At 37.5% G+C, this 27,502-nt stretch overlaps 1 protein-coding gene and 1 long non-coding RNA gene across 2 annotated transcripts in view; one reads left to right on the top strand and one right to left on the bottom strand.

Moving 5' to 3' along the window:
• L3MBTL4 (L3MBTL histone methyl-lysine binding protein 4) overlaps nucleotides 1–27,502 on the top strand; it is a 442,302-nt gene that overhangs the window by 282,315 nt on the left and 132,485 nt on the right. The window contains exon 14 of the mRNA XM_019755692.2: nucleotides 153–255. Coding sequence (XP_019611251.2) covers nucleotides 153–255 — 103 coding nt within the window. The remainder of the gene's footprint in view (nucleotides 1–152; nucleotides 256–27,502) is intronic.
• LOC141573167 (uncharacterized) lies at nucleotides 50–25,507 on the bottom strand. The gene is made up of 3 exons (XR_012498796.1): nucleotides 25,399–25,507; nucleotides 4,311–4,388; nucleotides 50–275 (listed from the first exon to the last, which is right to left on the bottom strand). It is a non-coding gene; the product is annotated as an uncharacterized LOC141573167 (long non-coding RNA).

The following is a 27,502-nucleotide window of genomic DNA, read 5'->3' as shown; positions in this document are numbered from 1 at the left end:
TTATAAAACATCACAAGTACCCAATAAGTGTTTTTTGGTGATGGTTTGTTTTTAATTTGTAAAGTCTCAATGAATATTATTCACATACATTAGTCTTTCTAGTTGTTCTTTACTAAGGGTGTTTTCAAAGTATGTTCTTTTACTTCCTGAAGGAGCAAATGATGTGAAAATCCTTCCAGGTCAAGCTGTTTGTCCTACTCCAGGGTGCCGAGGAATAGGCCATATCCGTGGTCCACGGTATTCAGGACATCACAGGTAACTTTTTCTTCTTTAAACTGTTTCAGGGATAAATTAAAACATTATGCAGATTAGCAGCTATAGGTAGCATCATAAATGACTCTCTTGGGGCCAGACAACTCCTTGTCATACTGCCTTCTCTGTGTTCCTAAGGCCTTTCCTTGACATTTTCTGCTGTCTGCCAACCTCCACCTTTCTAGAATCTTCTTGGACTTCTGAGGCCTTGCTCAGATGCACGTCACTTCCCAGCACCTCTGCTCTTAAGGGCACGCTCCATAGGATGCACTCACCACCTATGTCCCACCCCAATCATGAATTTTCTCCACACAGCTACTGGGCCTTGCTTTCTTTAGAGAAATTCCAGAACTTCTTGCCTTTTCTCCTCTTGTTTTCACCTTGCCCCTATTTCTTTTTCTCTATTTCTTATTCATTTGAAGATAAGATAATTCTGTGACAGAATAGAAAATAATAAATGTGAAATTATTTTGCAGAATATACCCATGCTTTAAATATTTGATAATAGTATGGAAAGGACAGTGCTTGTAACAAAAAATAAGTACAAATAAATGTATGTAAGTTTTTATTGCTTTTTCTGTCTCCATCAATTGGTAAAATAATGTGTAGATGAATTATTCATATTGGTGATCTACTTACAGAATATGTAAATTAAAGCTGAACAGAGTTGACATTCAATTTGTCCAAACACACAAATATATAAAACAAACATCATAGACAAGTATAAAGAGAAAAGAATAAATCATATAATATATGAAGCAAGAAAACATGTGTTTGAATAAAAGAGATCCAAACAGAAGTCCTTGTTTTCTCAGGTGGTTGTAATTCTGGAAACCAGTGCTTAAAACAGTTCTAAATGAATCAAAGCACGTGTTACTATAAAAAATAATGGTAAACACTCCCAAATAGCATAGATGATCATTATATGTATAAATATAATATTAACACTTAGAGAAGAATATAATATAGTATCCATAAAAAAGAAATAAAGATGCTTGTTACTTGTGCGAATGTGTAGGAGTCGTGGATTATGTGAGTGAAGCTGGATATGGTGGAGACATTATAGTGTTTAATGAAGGAAGGAGGAAGAGAGAGTAGAGAACGTGTAAGGGGAGGGCGAGGGAGGGAGAGAGGAGGAGAGAAAGGAAGAGACAAAAGTGATCACATCATTGGGAGGGTGGTCTGTATTAGGTGAGGACCCTGTTGGAGTTGATAGAACCACTCTCCAGACCACTGGGATAGGTGGCTACAAATCATCTTCCTCAAATTTTTCGTGTGTGTGTGTGTGTGTGTGTGTGTGTGTGTGTGTGTTGTTTTTAAATCTAGAACTGCAAAGTCCAGTATGGTAGTCACCAGTCATATGTGTCTGTTTAAATTAACAAATAATTAAATTAAATTAAAACTTCAGTTCCTCAGTCACACTAGCCACCTTTCAAGTGCTCGATGGATAGCTACGTGTGGCCAGTGGCTGCCATACTGGACAGCACAGAAAGTTCCCTGAGACAGCCCTGAGGGAGTTTACCATGTTCTGCCTTCTCATAGTAGATTTTTGAGTACAGGTTTTTCCAGATGAAGGAAATGGCCATCTTAGTGCCTCCTTCAAAACTTGAATTATTATCCTTAAAGTTAGCGAGACCATAATGTTGTGGTTGGTCTGTCCGTTAGCGCTCTCTGGACTTTACTTTCCCTTGGCACTGGGGTTGAAATAACAAATACCACCTTGGACAGCTCCTTAAGGTTGCCAATAGCTCACTCAAGGCCTCTTTGTCCACTTCGTCACAGCCAGCTTGCCTCCCACACAGTTCTTATGTGTAGCTCATTCTTTTTTTCCTGCTTGAATTCTGAAAACATTGTGAACAAAGTCACAATGAGCACGGTCCACTTTGTTTCAGCAGCTTCCCTGAACTTTCCTCATCCAGTATGAGGTCTAGTTGTTCTTACTTGTACTATCTAATTATGAATAGTATTGAGAATATCTGGCATGATTTTTTTCTACCAATTGCCCTTTAACGGTTGGCCTCAGAAATTCTGAAGAACAATATAAAAATAAAGAAGAGTTTAAAGAAAGTCAGTCTATAACACTTAAGGGAAAAAAATGAAATATTGAACACATGTGATAGTGAGAAGAATAGGACATTTTAAGGGAGCTAGAAGGCATGAGGCATTACATATCCAGACCTCACAATCCACAGGGCTGCTCGAGGTAACACCTTTGTGATTGGGTCTTGACTCTTCTGTCTTAGACCATGTTACAATAGAGCAGGGCTCATGTAAGTAAGAGAAACATCTTCAAGCTTAACAATTCCATTACCTCAGAAAATAAGAAGAAATGAGTGCCTGTAGTTAGCATTTCTCTAGAATGAACAAGACTAAAATTAGATAACTGGATGTTTTTGAACTTGCATTTTCATATAGAATTAATAAGGCACCAGGTAAATAAATTCTAACTTACCTGTGAAAAGAAGAGCAGATAGATAGCTTTTATTTTATTTAACACTATTTTGTATTGAAGCCATGAAGACAAACTTCTTGGTGGAGCTGGCGTTGATTATAAGGCAGTTATTGGAAGGTGGAAGTCAGGGGTAGTCTGAGGTTAGCACTAGTAGGTGCCGAGCACTTGTCTTTCCTACTTTAATCATTTTCAGTAACTGGTTTGTCATTATCAAGTTTAGCTTTGAGGTGCTAGGGTTCCTCATTGACTGACTATACCCAGTTTCAGTTAATACTCATACATTGATTTCTTTTTAAACTATCAGTTCTGTTTTTAATTCACTCTAGGTCACCACATTCTGAATGTCATTTAGCAAGTTAGTCAATTTACTTATATAACTGTGTAACTTGAGAATTTATTTAAATCCTCTTGTAATCAACTGGGCAAAAATGGTTTTGATATCATTCGTAATCCATTGGGTTTGTTTTCATGCTATTTCTATTTTTGTGGTCTAAATTTTACATAGCTCTAAACGATGAAAAATATTGTTCTTCAGTATGTATCTTTGGTGGTTATCTGTTGAGAATATCATATACACACACACACACATACACACACACACACACACACCTAACTACACCTGCTAGAAATTTTCCATGACACACCTAAGGTTATCATTATATATTTTCCTTCTTATATGTCAATGAGATGGTAAGGAAGACATGACAATTTTAAAATGTTGCTGCATTCTCCCACATGTACTATTATAATCATCTCGAGCTTGAGTTTTCTGAAGCATTTAAATTAGTAAAACTTGCATATTCCAAAATGAAAGTATTTTTTTCTCTCGTCATAGATATGTACCTTTACCAAAGAGTCATCAGTCTGCAAAGTGCATTTTACAGTCTGTTGCCCAGAAGATTCTTAGGCAAATATTCTTAGCTTTAAAAAAGAGAAGAAAATATTCAAACCAGGAAATCGCCCTCCGGTTTCTCTAAGGCCTATATAAAAAAAATTCAGTTGACTTCTGCTCCAAAGCCTTGGGGAACAGTTGGCAGTGTAGAACTGTGCTTCAAGGAAGGTGGCTATTTCAGTGGCTTTTCTGTAAAATGCTCCGAGGCAGCGGAGTACTTGCAAATAGTGAATCTTGTTTTTATCATTCATGTCAGAATTTCTGATTCTAACATTGAAGCTTTGGTGTTTTGAAAGGAAGTAAACAATCTTCTTAAAATAAGTTGTCAGTGCCTTGTGTTGTACAGCTGACAAGGAGAATGGTGACATCAGGGTATCACTAAAGATTTTTGAAAGTAATATATATCACTTTTAAAAAATCTGGTAGAACCCTTGGTATTTTTTTTAGATGGATTTCAGATATGTTTATTAAAATAGTGAAAGGGTTAATAATATTCACATCTGTTTGGAGTTCATGTAGAATCTGCATAAACCACTATTTGAAAGAAATTGCATCAGTTCTTCTTTGTATGAAAATAAGACTTTTAACACACAATTACAACACAATTTACATTTCATGTGAATTAATTTACATAGTAAATAAATGAGGTAGGTGTATTTATTAAATAAAAATATTTAAAGATGATAATATTGGGACTACAAGATGTAAACTTACTTTCAAACCAGGGTTCAGGATGAGACATGTTGTTTTTTCTAAATGAGTAAAACAGACTCTGGAAAACTGGATCTGCCTCTGTGACACAAAACATACAGAGGTAATTTACTTAGGAACTAATAATTAAGTTCTTTACACAGAGAAACAGGAGCCCCAGGCTGCTGTGCGGGGATGCAGGACATTCACTAGTGTCACACTCTAAAGAACACAAATATAATAGAAAAGGAGCACTGCTTCTCAGCAGTGAGGGAACCAAATGAATCTAAGGCATTTTGGATGTTCTTCATGGAAGCTTCTAGCACAACTCAGCCTCTATTCATGATTTATCTGAAATAATTTTGCCAGCTCAAGAATAATGATGGAAATTATTTCAGGTGTTTTCATTTCACATCTGTTCCTTGACGTGTGTGTGTGTGTGTGTGTGTGTGTGTGTGTGTGTGTGTTGGTCTCTCTATTATTGTTCAAGGTTTCAGACTAACCTAAGTTGGACTTTTAGACCTAGCACTTACTATGAAATATGAAGCAAATTACCGCACTATTCTTAGCCTCAGTTTCCTCATATATAAATGGGAAGTCTTTGCAATAAACAAGGTTAAATTTCACAATGAGATTAAAACAAGTATAGGTTTTTATTCACTATATAGTATACGAGTAGTATCATATTACTGAATACATAACTGCAGAAATATAAGGAGAACCAGAATAATATTAAGAGGCTTTATTTAGCTCATCCATTTCAGACTATAACAGATTAAATAGGCAAAACAGAAATGCAGATACATAGAATCTGAATAAAATGATTTTAAAAAGGAAGAAGATTGAAAGATATATATCAAGCTGAAAAGCCTACTTACAAGCACTTTTTGAAAATCTACTATTAGGCCACAGACAATTTAATAAATTCTGAAAATCAAAACAGTTCAGACCCATTCTTTGACCAAATGTAATAAAACAAAAAATTGTTGAGAAAAAAACTCAAGTACCTAGACGATATGCAAAAACACTCAGAAATATCACTTAGGCAGTCGTGGGCTCAAAGGAGACCCCAACCTCAATCTCAGAAAAATCTAGATTTAGTGTAATGAGATCACAAAATATGAACATTTGATATTCACTGAATGTATGTTCAGAGGTAAATTTATATCCTACACAACAAGAAAGAATGAAAATAAACATTAGATATTCCACTGGAAAAGTTATAAAAATTTTGAAAATGGGTAGAAAAAGGAAAGAAAGAGCAAACTAAAAGTTGAAATGAATGAATTGGAACTCAGAAAAACAGTAAATGGGTGAGAGTATCCAAGAGTTGGTTTTTTTGGAACAAAACAACAATACTACAATAATCAACAATATGTACCAGTACAGTTGAGAATTAATCTTGGGTGGTCTATGCAGTGTCCTGAGAATCAGGGCTCCCCTTATTGAAGGAATTAGAGGTGCAGCTCTTGGGTTTCTTATTCCATTGCTCTGACTTCACGCGTCATGGTTTGTTTCAAATCGTTGATCTTCCTTGTAATCAAAGCCTGCGGAGTTCCTTTGGGCTCTTAATCTGATAGAACAATCTCCTGTCATTCTTAGAAGTAGCCTTTCTTCTTCAAAAATAGTGTTTCCTCCACTGCCTCCTGCTTCTAGGCTGGGTTTTGAGTGAACGATCCCTGGTTGCATCACAGTGTGACCTTGGAGCACAAGTTCTTCCACTGGGCCTCTGACTCATCTCAGCCCTACCCTAGGCAGGCTCAGACTCCTGCTTAGTTACCTCTCACCTCCAAAGCCCTTCTCCGCTGCCGTGGGAACATTTGGTGGTCCATTAAATAACACCTTTCCACAGCAGCTGACCTTCCACAGTCCTTCTGTCCCCATTTCCCAGTCCCCCAGTCTGAACTGGTTTCTCTGAGGGTTTGCTGAACAGCCATCTTCTTGGGACTTACCTGCCTCCTGGAATTTCCTTTACCTCCCTTCTGTTAAATCCTTTATTTCTTGGATTCTGAGTCTTCTTTTCCCGTTTATTTTCTCTTAGCTTTTTGGGATAGGATTTGTGGGAGGTAGTTATGTATGTATGTATATATGTATGTATGTATGTATGTATGTATGAATGTGTATATATATATGTGTTTATGAATGTACTTAGTATAGCTAAAATACACTTTTATCTCCCCTCAACCGCAGTTTTTCAAATTCCAGTTGGAAACCTTTTTCGTCAGAATGTTGAAGGCATTTCAAATTTCAGTTCATAAAAAGGATTCTTCTTCCACCCCTCACCCAAGAATCTCACCTCCTGGACAGTTTCAGGATTTTCTCTTTTTCCCTTGTGTTCTGAAATGGGCCTTATTCATTCATTGGTTCAATTTGGAAATTCACATCTTTTATTTCTGGGAAAGTTCCTATATTATTTATTCAATATGCCCTCTTTTCTAGTTGTCCTGTTGCATTTTTGCACTAATGCTTGGATTTTCTCTCCTAGCTTTAAAATCCTTACCTTTTGTTCTCTTCTATGGAATATTTCCTCAACTTTGTCTTCCAGTACTTGATTGAAGTTTTAAACTGTACTGGGATTTTCTTTTTCAGTTTCAGAGAATACATCTTTATTCTCTGATTTGTTTTTTATTGCATCCTTTTCTTATTTAATGGATTGTGTGTCTTTTCTTAATTCTGACAATGTTTGAGGCTGTTGTTTTTCTGTTCCCTGCATCCACTTTTTTTCCCTAAGTATTCGTGTTTTGATTTGTTGTTTGGTTAGATTGGGCGGCTTCTTTTTGTGATATGAAAGGCATTTCTCAAATCCTGGTGGTCTTTCTCTGCGTTCACTCTTGAGAGAAATGCATTAGAAAGCTGGTACGCCTGGGGCCTGCCAGCTGGTGAGCTTTATGGACTGGGTCAGGCAGGGACCCGGCCAACACCAAAGAGCCCCCGGTCACCAGCAGTAGGCCTCTTCTTCTGAGTAAGCTCCTTTCAGCAGAGACGATGCTTCCAAATTTTTCCTAGTGTGTTTTTATGGCATCTGCCCTCTAGACTCTTGGCTCTCAGCTTATCGCTTCAGAACTGTGTTGACTTCTTTTAGCTGCTGTCATTCTCTTATGCTTTGTCTTTATGCATTTATACCCTTTCATTCATTTATTTTTTTAAGTAGGGAGAGAAAGGATTTATTATCAAGGAGAGAGGATAAATTCAAATTTCCAATCTGCCATGTTTTCTCTAACTTATTTTTTAAACTTTGTTTATTCCTCAAATAATAATTCAGCTAATAGTATATGACTTTATTTCTTACTCTCTATAGTGTTCTATCTCATCATAATAGCACCTTCTTCTTGATATACATAGAAAATAAAAGATTTTGCATAGGGATTTTTTGTTTAGTTTGGCTCTGTAAATTTTATGAAATTATAATAGCTGATTAGACTACTCTGCCCAAAGAATTCTCAAAAGCATGGTTTTCATTTTATATTCACAGTACTTCTTAATTTATTGCCACCTTCATTTAAAACTTTTATCATGCCAAGAGAGTACCTTAATGACATGTTCACATTTATCTTATTCATTTGTCATTTAGCCTGTCATTTTTTTTTTTTTTTTGACTTTACATTACTAGGATATAGTGAAATTGAACTGGGTGGAAATTTAAAAATAAACTTACAGATGTATTTTTAATAAGTAAAAGGAAAAAGAGTATCTGACCTTAGATAACATTTCTAATTCTCAAAATGCCATGATTAATTATCCAATTTAGTAAAGACTTCAATGAAGTAACAAAAGATCAGCCGTGGGTCTTTAAATCACTTTCACCTATTACTATAAAATTCTTAAAGGTTAATGTATATGTCTGATTTTACTGAACTGGGAAATAATTATGAGAGAATTCTATAGCTTTTTTTTTCCTACCTTTAAGAAAGAAGATTGCATATGGAATTCTTAGTTTTATAGCAACTGAGGCATTGATTTCCAAAGATACTATAGTCTTTTATATATTCTAACAATCTTATTAAGTACAAAATTACAAATTACATGAATTTCCAAGACTGTAGAAACCGTACCTTATTATGATGAAAGCCAGGTATAACTTTGGATTATTTTTGTGTGAGACAGTTTATATCAATTAGCAGGAGGTCAAAATGCTATTATCTGGTAATTTAAAATCAGCTTAAAAAACAAAATCTAAGTAAAATATAGACAAAGAAAATCTATTGTCTTAAAAATTAAAAATATTACCAGGTACACTATTTAAAAGTAGATATCATTTTATTACAAAATTAGTCCATGGTCAATAGTAAAATTTGTGATAAGATATAGAAATATTCAAAAATAAATAAGAGCCACTCATACGCCAACTACCAAGTTATATGCCTTAAATCTGTTTCATTGTTTACATTTTTTAGGCTTTTTTCCGATGTGTGTGTGTGTGTGTGTGTGTGTGTGTGTGTATTTTTTTTTCCATGAGCAGAATCAGAAAGGATATCCAAGTTTTTATTATTTGTTTTCAATAAAATATCAAGTAGTTCTTTGTGTTGTTAGTAATTTCTCAGGTACATTAATGAGGTATTATTTCATACATAAATTTCATGACCGTTGTGTCTTCATGTTATGGATTCTACATTAGACATGACTGTCCTACTTCTTCCTTCATCTCTGCAACGTCTCATATTAACAGTGCCTGACATGGTTGCTCACTCGCGGGTCATGAAAGCATTCACGAGGCACAAGGGAATAGAACTTAGAAAGTTTATTAAAGAACAGGAACACTGGCAGAAGAGTTGCCAGGGGTAGAGTCCAGAGTAGAGAGTGGGTTCTGTTTAGCTGGGGTTTTATATTCTCTAACCAGGATGTAACTTGCTTCTAGAAGCCTGTAGTGGAATCTTCCACTGTGTTCAGCTTTGTCCATGGGGTGGGGAAAAGTGTGGTTAAACTTGTTATGCGTGAACACTTAAGTTGGAGCCAAATGGCTGCCCCCTAGGCTGGTCAGGCAACTCCAGAAAAAAAAAAGCCCTTCCCAGAGGCTGGCCTGCCTCAGGGACAGGGGTGGATCCCGTGCAGATGCAAAAATCTCTCCCAAGTCACTGGGCCAGGCGTGAACATGGCCCGAAGTAAACAGAAACTTTGAAACTGGTATATGTAGTACATGTATAGTAAACAGAATCATTAAGGATTTGTGGGAGGAAAGGACAGCAAAGAAAAACTTTCAAAATGTCAAATCGAATTACACCAGAGGTTTAAATCTCAAAATAGAAGATATAGCGTCACCGTTACAGTGCCAAACAGATTTTTTTCTTGAGAGTTCTGAAAATCTTTGCCTCTTTCATTATTTTTAGACTTTCATGTCATAATTTATTTAGGTATAATTTTGTGAAAAGCATATAAATGTCTTAAAATAAAATCCCATCTAAGTCTTTTCCTGTGAATAACAGAGTTTGACCTATTTGCAGTTATTGTTGTAATTATTATATAAATTGTATCTACTCCCAACATGTTTTATGCCTTAAATATTCTTTTTCGATGTTGTTGTTATGATGGTGGCAGGGCAAGGAAGGGGCCTTCCTTTTTCCCTAACTTCCTTCTTTTCTTCTTTCTTTCTGTCCTTCTGCCCTTCCAGAACATTTTTTTTTAAATAACTTCTAGTAAAGAAGGGAAGCATTTAACTATTCTAATGGTTATTCTAAAGTTTTTCAGATCCATTCCTAATCCCACATTTACTTAACTATTAAAGTCATTAGAAGAACATTAATCTTTGGCTTTCTTTTGTGAAACTTAAAATGAGAAATACTTTTTATTCCCTAATCAAATATACTCACTTGTATTAATTGAATTTGAGATTATATACCTTACTATTTCCTCTCTTTCCAGTTTTTAAGCAGTAGAGATCAGCTACTCGTAGAGAGAAAAAAGTGGGCAAACAATTTTGTGATCATATTTAAAACAACAGTGCATATTTATTTCTGTATATTTTACTGGGTCCAGTGGTAACTTCAGTCCTTTCTAGCCCTAATTTCCTCATTTCTTGATTTAACATCTTTTATTCCTTGTTCTGTCAGTTGTTTTCAGAGTTTAATTTGTCTATGGTGGCTGAATGGTGTAAGTAAAACCTTTGCGTATCAGAGAATGCATCTCACCCATGAGGAATTTAAGAGGAAACAGATGTTTTGGGCACAGACCGTTTTCTTTCAGAGTTCAATCCATGTTGCTTCATGTCCTCTTGTTGCTTTTACTGTGGTGTTGGCAAAGTCTAATGCCAGCCCAGCGGGGCGTCCTTTAGTGGCAGCCTGCCTGCCTTTTATCAGGGTTTCTGTAGAATAACCTTTGTGTCTTTACACATATATATGAAATTTAAAATTCTCCTGTATATGTCTAGATATGGTTTTCTTTTCACTGAGTTTACCTATAATGCTATAGTCTCTCATCGTTTTTAGGCCAAATTTTTCTCCACACCAGGTCAATTTTTTCTTCGAGTATTTTTTAAGTTTTGTTTATATTCTTTTCAAAATACTATTAAATGACATTGGATCCTCTGCACTTCTGTCCCTTATGTCTCTCATCTTTCATCATTTTCAGTTCCTCATTATTTCCTCTGAGTACCTGCGAAATTACTTAAATATGTATTCTAAATGGTTACATTTTCTGTGTCTCCCCTGAGATTCTTCCTCTTAGTGATCATATCACACCTCCTTGCAAGCTTTCAAATTATCTCTGGGTCTCAGTTTTTTCACCTACAAAAGAAGATGATTGGATTAGGTGATTTCTCTTTTTCTTTTCAATTACAATATCTATGATATTGTTTACTCTGAGAGACACTTATCAACATAATTCTCTTAAGCTCTATAGCATACTGCCTGGACAGAACGTATTCCAGTTGCAGCTAATTTACCCATATCTACCTCCCTGTTTAGTAAAATGTGAATATCTTAAGTTCAGGGTCTATATTCCAAATATAAAACCACAACTATAAAACTATTGCTAGCAAAAGGAACTGGGTTGGAATAACTTTTTTCCTACAGATACCAAGATTCAAGATTAACAATCCTTTCGTTATCTGCTAGGCAATTCCATAACTAACTTGCTGTGATTTCCTGGAGTTAGTTAGTTAGTTGAAGAATTTGTCCTAGCTAATCTGAATGCATGGAAAACTCAGTAAGGTGAATTAAAATGGATTATCTTTCCCAAGAGATAATATGCCCAAGCCAAGGAAATTTGTCACTCTATACAGTTTTTTTCTTATAGCTAAATTAAGCTTTAATATATCGTTCTTTTGGAGATTCCATTTTTTAAATTTTTAGATAAACCCCATTCTTAAAAGATGATGGTTAAAGTCTAAGGAGTTAGCGTAGCCAGAGCCAGTCTGCCTTTTGTGAAATGTGATAATGCTGATAGCACAACTTACAGCCGTGCATCGAATAACAACATTTCGGTCAGCAAAGGACCACATATAAGATGGTAGTCACATAAGATTATAATGGAGCTGAAAAGTTCCTATCACCAAGTGACATCATAGCCATTGTAATGCCATAGCACAATGCATTATTCACATGTGGTGATGCTGGTGTAAACAGCCCTACTATGCTGCCAGTCATATAAAAGTATAGCATGTACAATTGTATACAATACTTGAAAATGATAATAAATGACTATGTTACTGGTTTATGCATTTACTATACTATACTTTTTATCATTTAGAGTGTACTTTTTCTACTTATTAAAAAAAGTTTGCTGTAAAACAGTAAGATGTGTTATGCTAGGAGCAGCCTATACATCTTTTGTTTACTGCATCTCGTGATTGCATCATTTCTATTGTGCTTAATTTAATCTCATGTGGTTTTTGTATAGTAACATATTGTACAGGCTTGTAGCATAGGAGCAATAGGCTATACCACATATGTAGGTGTGTAGTGGGCTAGACCATCCAGGTTTGTGTAAATAACTCTATGATGTTCTCACAGCAATGGAATTGTCTAGCGATGCATTTCTGAGAATGTATCCTAATGTTAAGTGGTGTGTGACTATTTTCAGAAGCTACTTTAAGTGCAGACAATAAGATTGGTGCAAAATTATAATGTTCATGTTTTTGGAAATAGACTATTGTGCAAGATAATAATAACAATCATCCTTATATGTTATATTTTCATATCATTTAGCCACTTACAGAATGTTTTCACATGCATTATCTTACTTAATACACAGAGAAAGCAGCCCTGTGACTTAAGTTTTATATCCTTATTTTACAAATTAAAAAAATGAATCTGAACAAATTGTGTCTTCTCATCATGGCACAGCTAGTAAGTGGCTAATTTTAAACTAAATATCTTTTAACTACTCGTCTGATACTCTTTCTCCTACTGGCAGATACATATGTAGAACTGAAGTGGTATTTGAAGATTTCAGGTCAGAAAGAGAAATTTATACTAAACTACACACAAACCAAACATCTAGATAATCAGCTGATAAGGAGAATATAAAGAAAAGGTTTCTCACTTGAGACAGAGGCGATACAAAAGGATCTCCAGGATTCCTTTCAAACTATAAAATTTTGATTTCCGGTTCCAAACTACACACACAGAGACTCTTAAAGACACTTGTAGTTGTTACTCATTTGTTATAGAAAATAAAGAAGAAATAGGCTACCTGAATGTCCACTTTGGTATGTAGAGCTGTTAAAGTATTCCATATAAAACTTGAGCTATCAATAATAAACTAAAAATCATGCTAAGTGAAATAAGTCAGACAGAGATAGACAAATACAGTATGATTTTACTTATATGTAGAATTTAAATAAAAACAACAAATGAATAAACAAAACAAACCCATAGGTATAAACAATAAGCTGGTGGTTGCCAAAGAGGAGGGAGGTGGGGGGATGGGTGAGATTAAAAAATAAAATAAAAAGAGACTTACAAATCAAAAATCTGAAATAAGTTATGATATTATGAAAATATTAAATTAGGTATGATGATTGTAATTATCCCTTTGTCTCGATTATTATCATTTTGATGATATAATAAATACAGCATCATACTCCAATTTCGATTATAATTCGGTGTCCTCATGTGTCAGATTTAATATTTATTTGCCTGTCTTTATGTGGAGCCAGATGGAAGAGGTGTATTACCCATCATAAGAACTAGATGTTATTACTGAATTTTCCAAATTCCTTAGTGATCACAGTGGGTGCAGTTGATGATGGCTTAGAATTGCATTAGAAATGCCAGAGCAATAATGCAAAATAAATAATGTAGTACCATGTACCTGCAAATCATTATGCTGATTGCGAAAATTGACACAACACCATTGACCTCAATTATAATAATACATGCTGCAGAAGTTTCAAGTATGAATGGAGAACAAATAATTCTGCGTGTACTAAATGGATTTTAATCTTGGAGGCCTTATATGGAATGTTGTAAGCATCAATTATGTAGTAAATAGAAAATTAATTTTTAAAGATATAGCAATTTCATTCCAAGCTATATGCCCAACAGAAATGTGTGTATAAGTTCACTAAAAGACATGTACCACAATGTTTGGAGCAGTTCCATTAATAATAGTTCAAAGCTGAATCTACCCAAATGCCCATCAATAGTGAGGGGGTAAATTGTGGCATACTCACACAATGGACGCTATACAGCAAGGAGAACAAACAGACTCCACGTACAACAACATGCATGCAGCTCCCAAACCTAGTGCTGACTGGTATCTTTGAGCCAAACACAAATACTAGAGGCTGAATGATTGCATTAATGTAAGGCACAAGAGGCAAAATTTACTGTATAAAAATCCAGGGCTATGATTACCCTTGGGGAGAGTGGAAGAGAGGGAATGGAGGGGCTTCTGGGGTAATGTTCTGTTTCTTGATCCGGTGCTTGTGACAGGAGTGTGTTCAGTTTATTACATGAACTTAAAATCTGTGCATTCTGGTGCTTGCTTCGGCAGCATGTATACTAAAATCTGTGCATTCTGTATATAAGGTGTCTTGGTATAGAACTAACCCCTGGTTGTTTGCAGAATGTAAAAGAATTTAGGAGACTCTACAAGAGTATCCAGAGAAAAGATTTATTGAAAGTCTAAAAGGGAGAGATAGAGTTCTGTTTGGAACTGGCAGAAGTTTTGCAAGGGCAATCTGACAGGGAGAGCTGTGGAAACGGGTAAGAGAGAGATACTGGCAGAAGTTTGTCAGAGTAGTCTGATGGGGGACAGCTGCAGAGACAGGGGTGAGAGAGATGCTGGCAAAATGGAGTTTAGCCAGGGCAGAGTCCAATGAGGGACAGCTGCACTGATGAGAAGGAGTGCTGGGGTTTTATAATTTTCCATGCAGGATGTAGGGTACTTGTCAGCTTGCAGAGGGGACAGCCGGTATGATTGTCTTCTTCTGGGAATTGTCCTGTTCCCATCTATGGTAGATGTCAGCTTGCAGGGGGTTGCTTTTGTGATCGGGAACCATTCTGTTCTCACCTATGATGGATGTAAGGTGCTTGTCAGCTTGCAGGTGCAGTACAAGCCAGGGGAGTTAGAGCCAAGGGGTTAGTGTTTAAGCTCACTCCTGTTAGCCCACTAGCTTGTTCCTGTTAACCATTTGTCTGTCCCATCCTGCCAGCTCACAAACCCACTCCTGCTAACTGCTTACTTGTCTCATCAAGATCTACTTCAATTAAAAAAAAACACAAAAAAGCTTGCAGAAAATTACAAGAATATTGACATAGACTTCCTAGCTAACATTACTCACAAGTTTCTACCAGTTGACCCTCTACATTTGATAGACCTAGTGACAATCTGACATGACACCAAACTAGAAGGAAGCCCTCCAGTCTCTTGTACGTCTCCATAGAAATCTATTTCCAGGGAAACAATCACATTCAGAACAACGGCTGCAATGGACCACACCCAGGCCCTTGGGCATCTTGACCACCTCAGGGGACAGCTGACCAGCTTCCAAGGTTACCCTGTGCTCCATATCATAAGATGAGTCCATAGTACTCATCTTAGGTTTTAATCTGCTTTGCATGTGTCTACTGTGGATTAAAAGTGAACAAACAGAACAGAGTGAAATGACATTTCCCTGAGTTAGGAATTAGGAGCCCTTTTCAGGCTGTTTTGGAGTACATAACCTAGCTATTGGCCTAGTTTTGCTTCTTTATGCTTAGCTTTGGGTGATGGAGAGAAATGACTTTTCCTTCTATGAGACAGCAGGTCTTACAGTGAGACATCTCAGGATAATGAAAGCTGACCTTAAATTCCTTCTAAGAAAATTTATATTTCATGAAAAAACATGGTTTTATCTTGGAATTAAGCCTAGGGACACATGTACTCATGTACCTCCCATACATATGAAAGAGGCGTGGGATCTTCTGTCAAATGGTATTTGGCGAGGTTTCTGTGCTGTTTAAACTAGATAATAAAATCTTAGGAAGAATAATATAGCATGTACCACTATTTTGAGTATTTCCTGAACAGTGGTTCCCCACGTATACAAGCCTGACATCCTGCCTCTTTCTCTCATCCCTGCCACCCACACATTTATCTAAAAAGTTTTTGCTGGTAATTCACAAATGCATACACAAAAACATCTTTAAAAGAAGCTAAGAGTCATGTTTTGTTGAGCAGCAAACTGATGTTATACCCTGAGCACAAGGACATAAGTGAGACTGCACGTGCCGTTTATGTGCCACCTGCGTGTGGTCAGCCATTTTCGTGGCCCTGCAATTTCAGCAGTCATGATTCCTTTTGACAGTATCTCCAAACAGGTCCTTATTTTTGTTCACAGATATAAGTTCTAACTATCCCTAGCTATCATATTTCTAAAAAAAATTAAGCTAGCAGATGATGGCAAGAACGAAACCAGTGTTCTCCCTTTCATTTTCTGTGACTTCATATAATTAATATTGTTAGTAGCTGGTGGAAATTCCATGATAGACTGGCTATCTGCCACTCCAGTAGAGGTATAGATCCTTGGAAAGGAGGCTCTTTGAAGGATGCTGTTCTGGTAAGAAAACAAACTGTGCCAGATTCATTAGGAAGTATTGGATATAAATTTAAATATGTAACTGTACCTTGAGATGAACATTTGTGCCAAATAATCAAAGTCCTACTCTTCTGTAATCCAGAAAAACAAATGGCAAGCTCCTAAAAGAACCAAGCACTTTATGTTCATTTAATCAATTAGTTCTGGTGTTACTTAACAGTATTTAAAAATAAGGCCACATGAGTGACCAGTGAAATTTTTGTGTATCCTAAGGATTTCTTCTCAATGGAATATCTAGGAACATCAAAAACACTGTAGAAATTTATGATATAAGAGTATTTAAAATTTGCATTTACATCTTCAATAAAAAATTGTTTATGTCTTTAACAAAAATATACCATGTTTCCCTGAAAATAAGACCTAGTCGGACAATTAGCTCTAATGCGTCTTTTAGAGCAAAAATTACTATAAGACCCTGATATTACATTATATTATGTTATATTATATTAGACCCTGTCTTATATTATAGTAAATTAGGACTGGGTCTTATATTAATTTTTGCTCCAAAAGACGCATTAGAGCTGATTGTCCGGCTAGGTCTATTTTCGGGGAAACACAGTATCACCTGGAATGGCTTATGTTTCTTCCTTTTCTCATATAATTTTCATCCTTTCATTGAACAAGCATTTATTGAATGCCCTTTATATGCCCAGGATTGTGTTAGGTATAAGATCTGTTCTTGTTTCTAGAAGCTCAGTCTAGGGATGGAGATGAATGATACTTATAATGTTAATTAAATGGTATGAGAATGGTATGTTTGGGAAGCTATGTATGAGTGGTCACACGAGGGTCCCTTGATCCAGTCTAAGAGTTCAAGAAGTTTCCTTGAAAAGGTGATACCATCCCTGAGTCCTGAAGGATGAGTAAGATTTCACCAAGCAATGGGAAAGAAGGGATCTAGCATCAAGAGGGCGTACCTAGGACACAGCACAAGTGCACACGTGTGCATGCGTCTGTATTAGTGAGCTTGCACTTAATTTCAAATACCTGGAGTTTGGAGTGGGTGGTGATAATGGGGGTGACAGATGAGGCTTATGAAGTGAACAGTGCCTCTTTCTTTGTAGCCCTAATCCTTCCCAACCTTTCCTGGCATGGGCCTTCATAGCCTCTCAGATAGGAGACTAAGAGTACAGCTGCATCGTCTTGTGTTCAGGTCTGAGCCTGTGCAGCCAGTGGTTGTCTTTTTCTTGGTGCCTTTGCTGGTGCTGACTGGTCCCCTTTCCAAGCACATTTGATATAGTAAATGTATAGATTTATAGGTGTGTGTGTGTGTGTGTGTGTGTGTGTGTGTGTGTGTGTGTAGTCACAGGATGTGGAGTACAGCGTAGGGAATAGAGTCAGTGGAATTGTAACTGCTATATATGATGTCAGAAGGACAGCAGATTGGGGGAGAGTGGTTATTACTATGTGAGGGGTGTAAATATCTAACTATTACATTGTCTTGTACACCTGAAACTAGAAAAAAAAAAAAAAAGAGCTGGATTTTCCTTCTCGTGTTACTAATACAGAGTACATAGAGTATTAGACATTCTTTCTGTGAGTTTGCTCAGCATTCTCCAGCTAATGCAGGATGTGGACACCAAGAATACATCTTTTCTAACAATGCCGTGTGGTTTCATTGCCAGTAATCTATTGACAAATTTTTTTAAGACACTAGTTAATTGGGTTTCTGTTGTGTGCCAAGATTTTGACATATGACATATGATGCTGTGTGTAATTATCACAACAAATGTTTTACAATAGATATTATCTCCATTTTATACATGAGGAAATGGTTGGGAGCATTAGACATCTTACTAGTTACCAATCAGTGGCAGAGCCAGAGTTTGAATATATGTTGTGTGAGCTCATCATTACGCTAAGTACTGTCTCCCTCCCCTGCTGCTAAACTGAGGATGCCTATGGCTCCTGGAGAAATTCTCCACTCAGGTGGTGTGTCCCCCCACTGCCCTTCACCCCCGGACATTCTGCAATCAGGCCCTGCAGCCCCTGCTCGGGCTCAGCGCTCTCTGGGAACTCTGTAGCTATTTCATATAATTTCCATGTTTCTTCCCTTCCCTGCCCCACCTCTTTTGCTCTCTTCTCCATAGCCCCTCCTTTATGGAAAAAATAGTAACGATTTGGGCATAACGCCTTCTCTCCCACCCAACAGAGGAGTGCTTCTCCTGCTTACTGCCCGTCTCTGAACCCATCCCACCCTTTGTTACCTGTCCATCTATAAATCATCTTTTTCTTTCTAATGGCATCTTCCCCATAAGACCTAAACAAACTTTTAGTGTATGAGTATTTATGTAAAGGAAAACTATACAGCAGACAAAATGAACAAACTGCAACCGGACTCAACAACGTGCATTAATCTCACAAACATCATGTTAAGTGAGGAAGCGATGCCAGAACAATGCAAAAAGCATAATGCAAATTATGTAGAGTTCTGCAACTGGCAAAACCAAGCACTATTTTATAGGGGCACATGCACAGCTAGTAGAACTATAAATAGATGTGGGAAGGTGGGATGGGTGAGGGCACACAGGATTTTTGCAATGCTGGCAGTGTTCTTTTTCTTGACTGATGGTGGATATGCAGGCATTTGCTTTATAATTGTGTTTTAAACAGAATACATGTGTATTTTGCCCTTCTATTTTTTTTAAAATGTGGGATATATCCAACAACAAAAAAAGAATAATACAAATTTAAACATACAAATCTCTTATATTAAAAAAATTTTTTTTTAACTCAAGTCCCTCTATAACTTTTTCCATGTTTCCGCTCTGCCCTTCACCTGCAGACACCCTGAGGAGTGGTTTTCCCCATGCCCTTTACCCCCAAACACTCTGAGGGGTGATGTGCCCCCACCAGCCCCTCCAGCACTACTTGGTGCCCTGTCATGTGGCTCCTGGCCACCGCACCCACTGACACTGCTCTCCTACATCACCTGCTGCTCCCTTGTTGCCTGACCCTGTGGTCATTTCTAAATTCTCACAGGCACAGCTTTTCTGCAGCACTATCTGTGTCTGTTCCTCTCCCATTTCACGGCTCTGTTAGTTGTTACTGACCCCTCTCTGCCTGGTTTCCATGACATTACCTCCTCTAATTATTCTCTTTCTCCTTAGTTTTTCTTGTCGGCTTCTTAGTTGACTTACTCCTAAAACACTCTTCCTCAAGGTCCTTCCCTGGACTTCTACTCTCCTCACCCCGCTTCAGAGGCTCTTAACACTGGCTTTGGATAAAATCACCAGGGAAACTTTGTACAAATACTGTTGCCTGGGCCCCACCTCCAGAGAATTTGATTTACCGAAATAGGTGGAACCCAGGTGCCATGTTGCTTTAAAGTCCCCCAAGGGGTTCTAACGTGCATGGGGGATGCAAACCACTTCTCGCTTGCTTATTCAGCAAACTCTCCTTCATTTTATGGCTTAATATTTTACCACAACTGCAACAACATCTAAATGTTCATGGCTTCCTATAGATACCTCCAGCCTAAGTCACTCCTGAGCAGAGACCCGAATATCCAACTGCTCGATGAGCATCAACTTTTGTATGCTTGCTGGGCTTCTCAGTCATTTTGTATTCAAAGCAAAATTTTAGTGAGTGATGTGATCATTGATCAAGTTATCCAACTTACGAAGTGAATTTGATTTTCTATTTTTTAAGTTTATTGGGGTGACAATGGTTAGTAAAGTTACATAGGTTTCAAGTATATAATTCTGTAAAACATCATCTGTATAGCACATTGTGTGCCCACCACCCAGAGTCAGTTCTTCCATCACCATATATTTGACCCCTTTGACTCTCTTGTACCACCCTCCTCCCTGGTAACGACTAAAGTGTTGTCTGTGTCTATGAGTTTTTGTTTTTTGATTTGTTTGTCTTGTTCCCTTGTTGCTTTCAGTTTATATCCCATATATCAGTGAAATCACATGCTTCTCTACTTTTTCTGTCCGACTTATTTCCCTTAGCATGATAATCTCAAGATCCATCCATGTTGTCACAAATGGCACTATTTCATCTTTTCTTATGGCCGAATAGTATTCCATGGACTATAGGTATTACAGAGGTGATGTAAATGTATTCCAGATAGCAGGATCTTTCATACTTTGCTCAACTATACATTGGAGCAATTTAAAACACGTTGTTTCACAATTTACTTTTATCCAGTCTTTAAATATCCAGTTTTTGAAAAAATAGTTAAGATATAAACTCAAGTTGTCTTGGAGCTGTGCATTATTAGTAGGACATTAAGAGGAAACCAAGCAGGAGTGGAGCGCTGGAAGGCAATGATTTAGTGCTCTTGAAACAAATGAATCATGAATATATTTGAGAGATCCTTTTCTATTCCTATTGTCTATACTTACTAAATAAAGAAAAATAAGAATTAGAGGACTCCAAGGAACCTACCAGAACCACTTTCAAATACTTATTTGTAATTCTTTCAGCATTTTGGAAGTGAATATCCCTTGTTATTCATTTGCTTTTTGTTCCGCTCACATCCTGCCAGTCACATAGTTTCACTTTAAGCACAACAAAACTTTATTGGTTTTTGTGGTTGTACAATATAGCTTTTTGAACTCTTTTGATTATGCTTTCTTTTTTGGGGTCTTTGTTCTCTTCTCATACAGTTTCTGAAAACAAAGAAAGCAATTCCCATTTCCATGTATGAATGTTAGCCTTTAATACTAATCACATAATACTAAGACATGAATAAAACAGGAGAGAGTATTTTTTATTTCTCCAAGACTCCTGTCCATATCCTTTGTTTTGTTATCAGTATATCCAGTTCTGAACAGTATTTCCTCATAATTTTATCTTTCCTGAAATTGCTTTTTAGGAAACATTGAGTGAAAGATGCAGTAAGCAAACAAATTGAATTAAGTATGAAAGACAGATGATTTGGGCTCTGCTCTTCTGATGAGCTAGGGAGTTAACCAAGCACAGTTCATTAGCATTAATGGAAAAACTCATCCCTTACCATGTGCCTTCTCAGATATCGTAGAGGCAATTTCTTCCCCTAATTTGCTGCATAACTTGATTACTTCTAAATGTACTAAAATCTAAAAAGGACCTATTTTATCAATCATGCATGTTAAAGATTACTTATTATTATTTAAATTTGAATTCCATTGAGAAGAGACTTTCGAAAAACCATTGTTTTTCCATAAATACATTATGATGTTCTAGACACTATATTCTTAAGTTTTCAAATAATGAGAGTACATTCCATCCATACTTAAAATATAACTTACATTTTATTGTATTTTAAGTGCTACTTAAGGTTCAGAAAAAAAATGTTTTTCTCGATTTGATTCACAAATCTATGTGGAGTAGAGATTTCGAAATATGGACAGTCCTTGCGTACGTGGAGATGAGTTATTCCTCAGCCCTCTCTACACAGACAAAGCTGAGACAGATGATGTAAGCAGGGAGAGGCTTCTGCGCAACCAAAGAATGTGCGCACCATATGTGTACTTTACTTACGGGCTCTAGAATGGGATGCACTCGGTCTAAACTCTTCAGGAGACATGATTATTTCTAGTCCAGTAAATGCTAAGTTTCCAAAGCAGAAAAAGGGAGAAGGACTTTCACTGGGAAATACACCAACTAGAGAGAAAAGAGAGGATCCTCAGTTATCAAAGATTAGAATCAGTTTCATTTTACAAACGGGTTTAAAAGTTTTTATTATTATTTTAGAGACAAAAACAGGACTGTTTTTACAGTGACATGAGGCTACATACTAGTGATGATGTGTGTATATGGCTGTGTGTACTCATGCAGTAGTCAGAAAGTTTGGGTTGTAACATTGTTAAGCAAATGGACATCTCTACCAGTTAACTGTCAATTTTTCCCTAATGAAAAATGTGTTCAGGAACTCAGGAGAAAAGGAATGATGCTCATCAGTTCAAACACTAGAGAAATAGAATTAGATGACCCTTGCAGCAGTCTGTTTCTTATCTCCTGTATCTCTCTCCTTTGCATTTTCAGCTTCCTCTTACAGATTCTCCTTTTCTAGTGACAAAGAAAGGCCAGCTGTCCTGAACCTCAATTTGCAAGAGATTCTGTGGCCTGTAGTGAGGCTCTTACTCCAGCAGCTTTGCTATACATAAAGCTGGCTCCAGGGGCTAGCGTGCTTTGAAACATTAATACATTATTTTTTTAATCCTGGTTCACTTTAAAAAAATAAAAAAAAATAAAAATATATATATATTTATATATATATATATATACATATATATATATATATATATGTATAGCAGCTTTATTGAGATAGAATTCACATACCATGCAGTTCACCCATTTGAGGTATAAAATACTGTGGTTTTCAGTGAATGCAGACTTGCGCAACCATCATCACCACAATCAATTTCAGAGCATTTTCAAAAAGAAACCTTTGCCATCTACATTTTCACCTCCTTTTAACTCCTTGTTTAGAGTGTTCTTCATCTCTTTTTTCTTTTTTATTTCTGCAGCTTCATCTTTTCTTATTCTCTTTTCCTAACCCGCCTCTCCCTGCTTGCTGGTCTCCTTAGTTTCTCTTTCTTTTCGCTGCATATGGCAAACCTAACTTTTGGTCCGGCTATTGTCCATTGCCAGGGAGGGAGAGGAGGAAGGTAGAAAGAGGATGTGAGGACAGTAGGGAAGGAGTGAAAGGCAGAAAGAGGAGCCATTAACCCAGAAGTGTGAGAACAGCTGGAGATGGACGTGAACACAGAAAATTGGAAAATAAGAATGCATCATTTCAGCCCTGTCCTCTTCGTCTGTTGACACAGTATTCCATCCCATCATTCCTCTGTAGTTCTTTACTGCAACAGCATTGCATTTATTCCATTTCTGTGTTTTTGTTGTTCTCCAAAATAGTAACCAGACAGACTAGTGATGCAAGTCTCTTGCTGTCATTGACTATAGTCGTAGTTCTCCCTCTCTTCCTCTCCCTTCCTCAGTCTCTCTCTCTCTTTCACACACACACACACACACACACACACACACGAGAGAGAGAGAGAGAGAGAGAGAGAGGCAGATGCAAAAGCAGCCCACAGTGTGTGTATAAAAGCTGACTCATGTGAATGTGCTGATACGACATTTCAGAAATAATGTTTAACTGCAGTGCTTATTTGCTCTATCACCAGAAGATTAAATTTTGAAACTTGAAAGGCATAAACGGGATTAGAGTTTTCCCAATGAAAGCAGAGACATTCCTTCTGAGCCTGCAAAGGACTTAGTGAATACTGAGCAGTTATACTTCACCACATTAATTTCAAATCATCTCTTCCGACTGGTAGTAAATATTCATAAGACATGTTCTTGACTCTGCAGCCCAATGCCTAGCAGGTCACCCCTCCATTCACTGTGCAAGTCCACTGAGGACTTGTGCCAGATACAGAATTCTGTTAGGGATGGTGCCCATGGGGTGACAGGGGACTCAGTACCTGGAAAGCATACTGGCCCTCTGCTTTTCTTCTCTTTTCTTTCATGGAAAAGAATGTATTAGAAAGAAACCACACGAAAGTATGACAAAGGAATGAAACTCTCATTTTAAAGAAAATGGACAGGAAATGTCAGGAAAACTGTAGTTGTTAGAGACCTTCTGTGTGTTGAGACCCACTGGCCTGGGTGTTCCTGGGTCTCCCGTGAAAGTATGCGCCACAGTTTCTGTGTCTGTGCGTTGGTCAGCCAGGGAATCCACACTGTCCAACAGATTATCCAGAGGATTTTGACTCAATACAGGCTGTGGAATAATGTTTATTAATCATTCAGAAAAGACCTACAGAGAGAAGAGTGCACCCCAGAGAGTAAAGCCAGGCAGAGGGGGGTTCGAGCCAGCACAGGGCAGGTCAGCCTGGAGAGCAGCTGTGTTGTCCACAGGGCTGTCATTGGTGCTGAAGATTTTGGAATTAATTATCCTAGAAATGAGAAATGCAAGCCTCATGGCAATGATTATGACAGTGACTAAATCCGTCCACATACTGGACACACTTGCATAAGGCCTGCAAATGTGGTATGAAAAATAAAACCTCAAGGAAATAGAGACAAATGTTGATGGTTTGCAGTGGGAGTAGACAGGCTACTAACATTTTTCTTTTACTAACATTCTATGGTAGAAATTTTATAATTTGTAAACTATATATTACAATTTTTCTCAAAATGTAAACTTCAGTATATAGCTTGAAAGCTAAAATGAGGACAAATGAAACCTGCTGAGGTCCTAAGGTAGTAAAATTCCCAATAATTGACATGGCCTAACCAGAGAAGTAAACCTTGCAGAAGTTTGGGTAGAAAGCGTGGAGCTGAAATTGAAGTTTGTAAAAAAAATCAGAATACTTTTATAAGGATTTCACTGTCAAACTGGTAAAGTTTAATGAGTCAATACAGATGTGAACAATTTTTAAATCTAAGCAAGTGAACAGGCAGAGTACTTTGAAGTCCCAAAGAAACTGTTACAAACAAAAAACCACTTCCTGGGTAGAGTCATGGGTTAACTTTGGATTTTGTGTCAAGTGTCACTTTAAAAAGTGGCCGCTGGGCTGAAAGAGACTGACCATTGATCAGAGAGAAGCTAGTGTATTTCTATTGAGGAGGAGATTTCATGCTGTAGACTACAAAGAAATCCTGATTTACCGCCACTAAATTTCCGTCCTACAAAACATCCCTTCCTTCAAGTCTCTCCAAATACACATCTGCACTGACAGACTCAGAGTGCCTTGAAAGCCTTCAGATGCTATCAAAAAAGGAGTAGGGGTGTGTTCCACAGTGAAACAGCCTGCACTGCTGTGCCTCCCATGTTGTAAAAAAGCACATGTGCCCAGAGACTGACTCACCTTCAGTTAGTTCTCAAAGGTGGACTCCTAATCATTACTCTAGCTGTGAAATCCAGTTCTGTAAATCACACCAAAAACAAGTTATGGATCTGAAAACTGGACCTAGTTTCAGCTTACTTAGATTGCAAAACTAACACATCTAGAGAGCTTAAAATGCCAGCTTATCTAGACAGATTTGCCAACAAAAACATACAACTGGAACAGTTCTTTTGAAAGTATTTTTGTATAAGCAAGATTTTTTTTTTCAATTGTAATTGACATAATTAAAGACAAAACAAACTTTTCCTACCGTTTTGTGCCCCGCTGTCCCACCTCCTCCCTGGAGTTTTCTCCCCTGGCCATACCAGTGATGTCTTTCTTGTCTGAAAAGAGCTCTTTAGCACCAAAGCACACGTCCCTGTGCCCCTGTAACCTGTTATGAAATGTGTCCCCAGCCTGTTACAGCTGAAGGCCAGAGACAGCGTGCCGCTCCTGTTGTATCTGTCACAGGCAGTGGCAGCGCAGGAGAGCTGAGGGTCTGCCTGTAACTGCAAAAGCCCAGGAATGGGGGGTGAGTGATGTGGAGGGTGGGAAGCCCATCACACCATGTCCTTCCCTTTGTCATGTCGTGAGATTATTTGGGGGGCTCAGTACTTAATCCAGTGACTCAAAATAATTCATCTCACGGGCAAAGTAAGCTAGGTGAAGCAGGCTGTCTAGGCAAAACCTTTGGAGATTTCCAGGCAACATGCACAGGTGCATAGAATGTGAGCCGCAGGCTGTCTGTGTGCAGGCTGAGATGCAGAGAATGCATCCATCCTCAGCTTCAGTCACGGATCTGCTGGTGGCACCCCGAAAGTCATCCTCCTGTTCGATGTCTCAGTCTGAGTGGTGTCTGTCCCTGCTCACCGCAGAACGAGGCCAGAATCATACTCAAAGTCCTGCAGTTTAAAATGTTAGAAACAAAGTATATGGCACTGTGGTTGGGTATCTTACCCCTTAAATCAACAACTCTACCTTACCTATCTTTATCACCACACTCACAAATTTGTATTTCAGTGTTTCTCATAACAGCTCCTGAATTTAGTAAATCTCCAAATCACTGATTATTTTCTACAGTATGCATCAGAACCAACTTCTTCTCCTGTCCCTGTTGCTCTTATCCAGACCCTCATGCCTGCTGTCCAGATCCTACCCCTGCCATCCCTCAGGCTGGTCGTCTGGGCCAGAGCTGCTTGGATGACCTTCTAGACCTTCATCTATTGCATCTCTGATCAGGGGAAACTCTTAGCCAGACAATCAGATCCCCCTACCTGATTTTTCTCGTCCTGTGATCTGGCATCTCTGTCCTCACCCTTGGGACTGATTGAGGCCAGTCCTATTTCAAGAACCTGCCCCTGTGATCTGCTGGGTCCTAAATTAAGAAACAACAGCAGCAACAACAAAAACAATTTTATGAAAACATTCTTTTCCCAGATTTTATTTATTTAATGAAATACTACATACTCGTAGAATGTGCTATGCACTTATAATGCCTGGTTACATATTAAATGTTTAATAAGTATGTATATTCCTATTGTTAAAATTATATCATTAGTAAATATATACATAATAACAATAAACCACAATGTACTCGTACGTTGCTTTTACCTGTTAGATTTTTAATTTGTTTGGTTTTGATCCTTGAGGTTGAAGACCATTGAGTAGGATTTTCACCGAACCATCCTTTGGGTTCTCATCATGCCTAGTACAGTGATGTGCATACAGTGACATTCTGTAAATACTTGTGGGTGGAATGAAATGGCCACAGCTTTTGTCTCCTACTCTTGGCCTCCACGAAAACATACTTGGGAAGCTGTGTGAGGTAGAATGGTGTGTTGGCCGTGTCGATGCAACCTTAGTGTGTGTTTGTATGTGGGTATGAAATATTAAAATTCTCATTTTAAAACATTCAGGATGGAGCCTTAAAATCTTTCTGGCAGAAAGTCAAGACTATTTCTTCTCTCTTTTCTTCTCCTTTCTTACTGTTTTATAAATCACAGCTTGTCCCAGTAAAAAATTATCCAGATGGCCAGTTCCTCACGTTACATTTCATTCCATGCAGAGAATGCTCCTTTGTTTCCAAAGAATCCCTTCTTCACCACATATTCTGTTCTGTGGCAACTCAGTAAATTTCAGAATAAAATTGAAAAACACTAAACAGCTTAAATTCTCTCAAACTATTCTAAATTCCATATTTGTTCTGTCTATATAATCAACAATGCCAAAGAGGTCATATAAATATACTAATATCATCAATATCCTTTTGGTAAAAGCACCTAGTATGTGCAAGGCATTATGCCAGGTGTTTCATCATTTTTATTTTTTCTACTGTATTCAGAGAAAAGTCTAGTCCCAGAGGCAGTTTTGCAGAG

The sequence above is a fragment of the Rhinolophus sinicus genome, linkage group LG09, assembly GCF_036562045.2.
Source record: "Rhinolophus sinicus isolate RSC01 linkage group LG09, ASM3656204v1, whole genome shotgun sequence".
Lineage (NCBI taxonomy): Eukaryota > Metazoa > Chordata > Mammalia > Chiroptera > Rhinolophidae > Rhinolophus > Rhinolophus sinicus.
The sequence above is the reverse complement of the archived record's forward strand: the minus strand, read 5'-3'. Positions and strand labels throughout refer to the sequence as shown.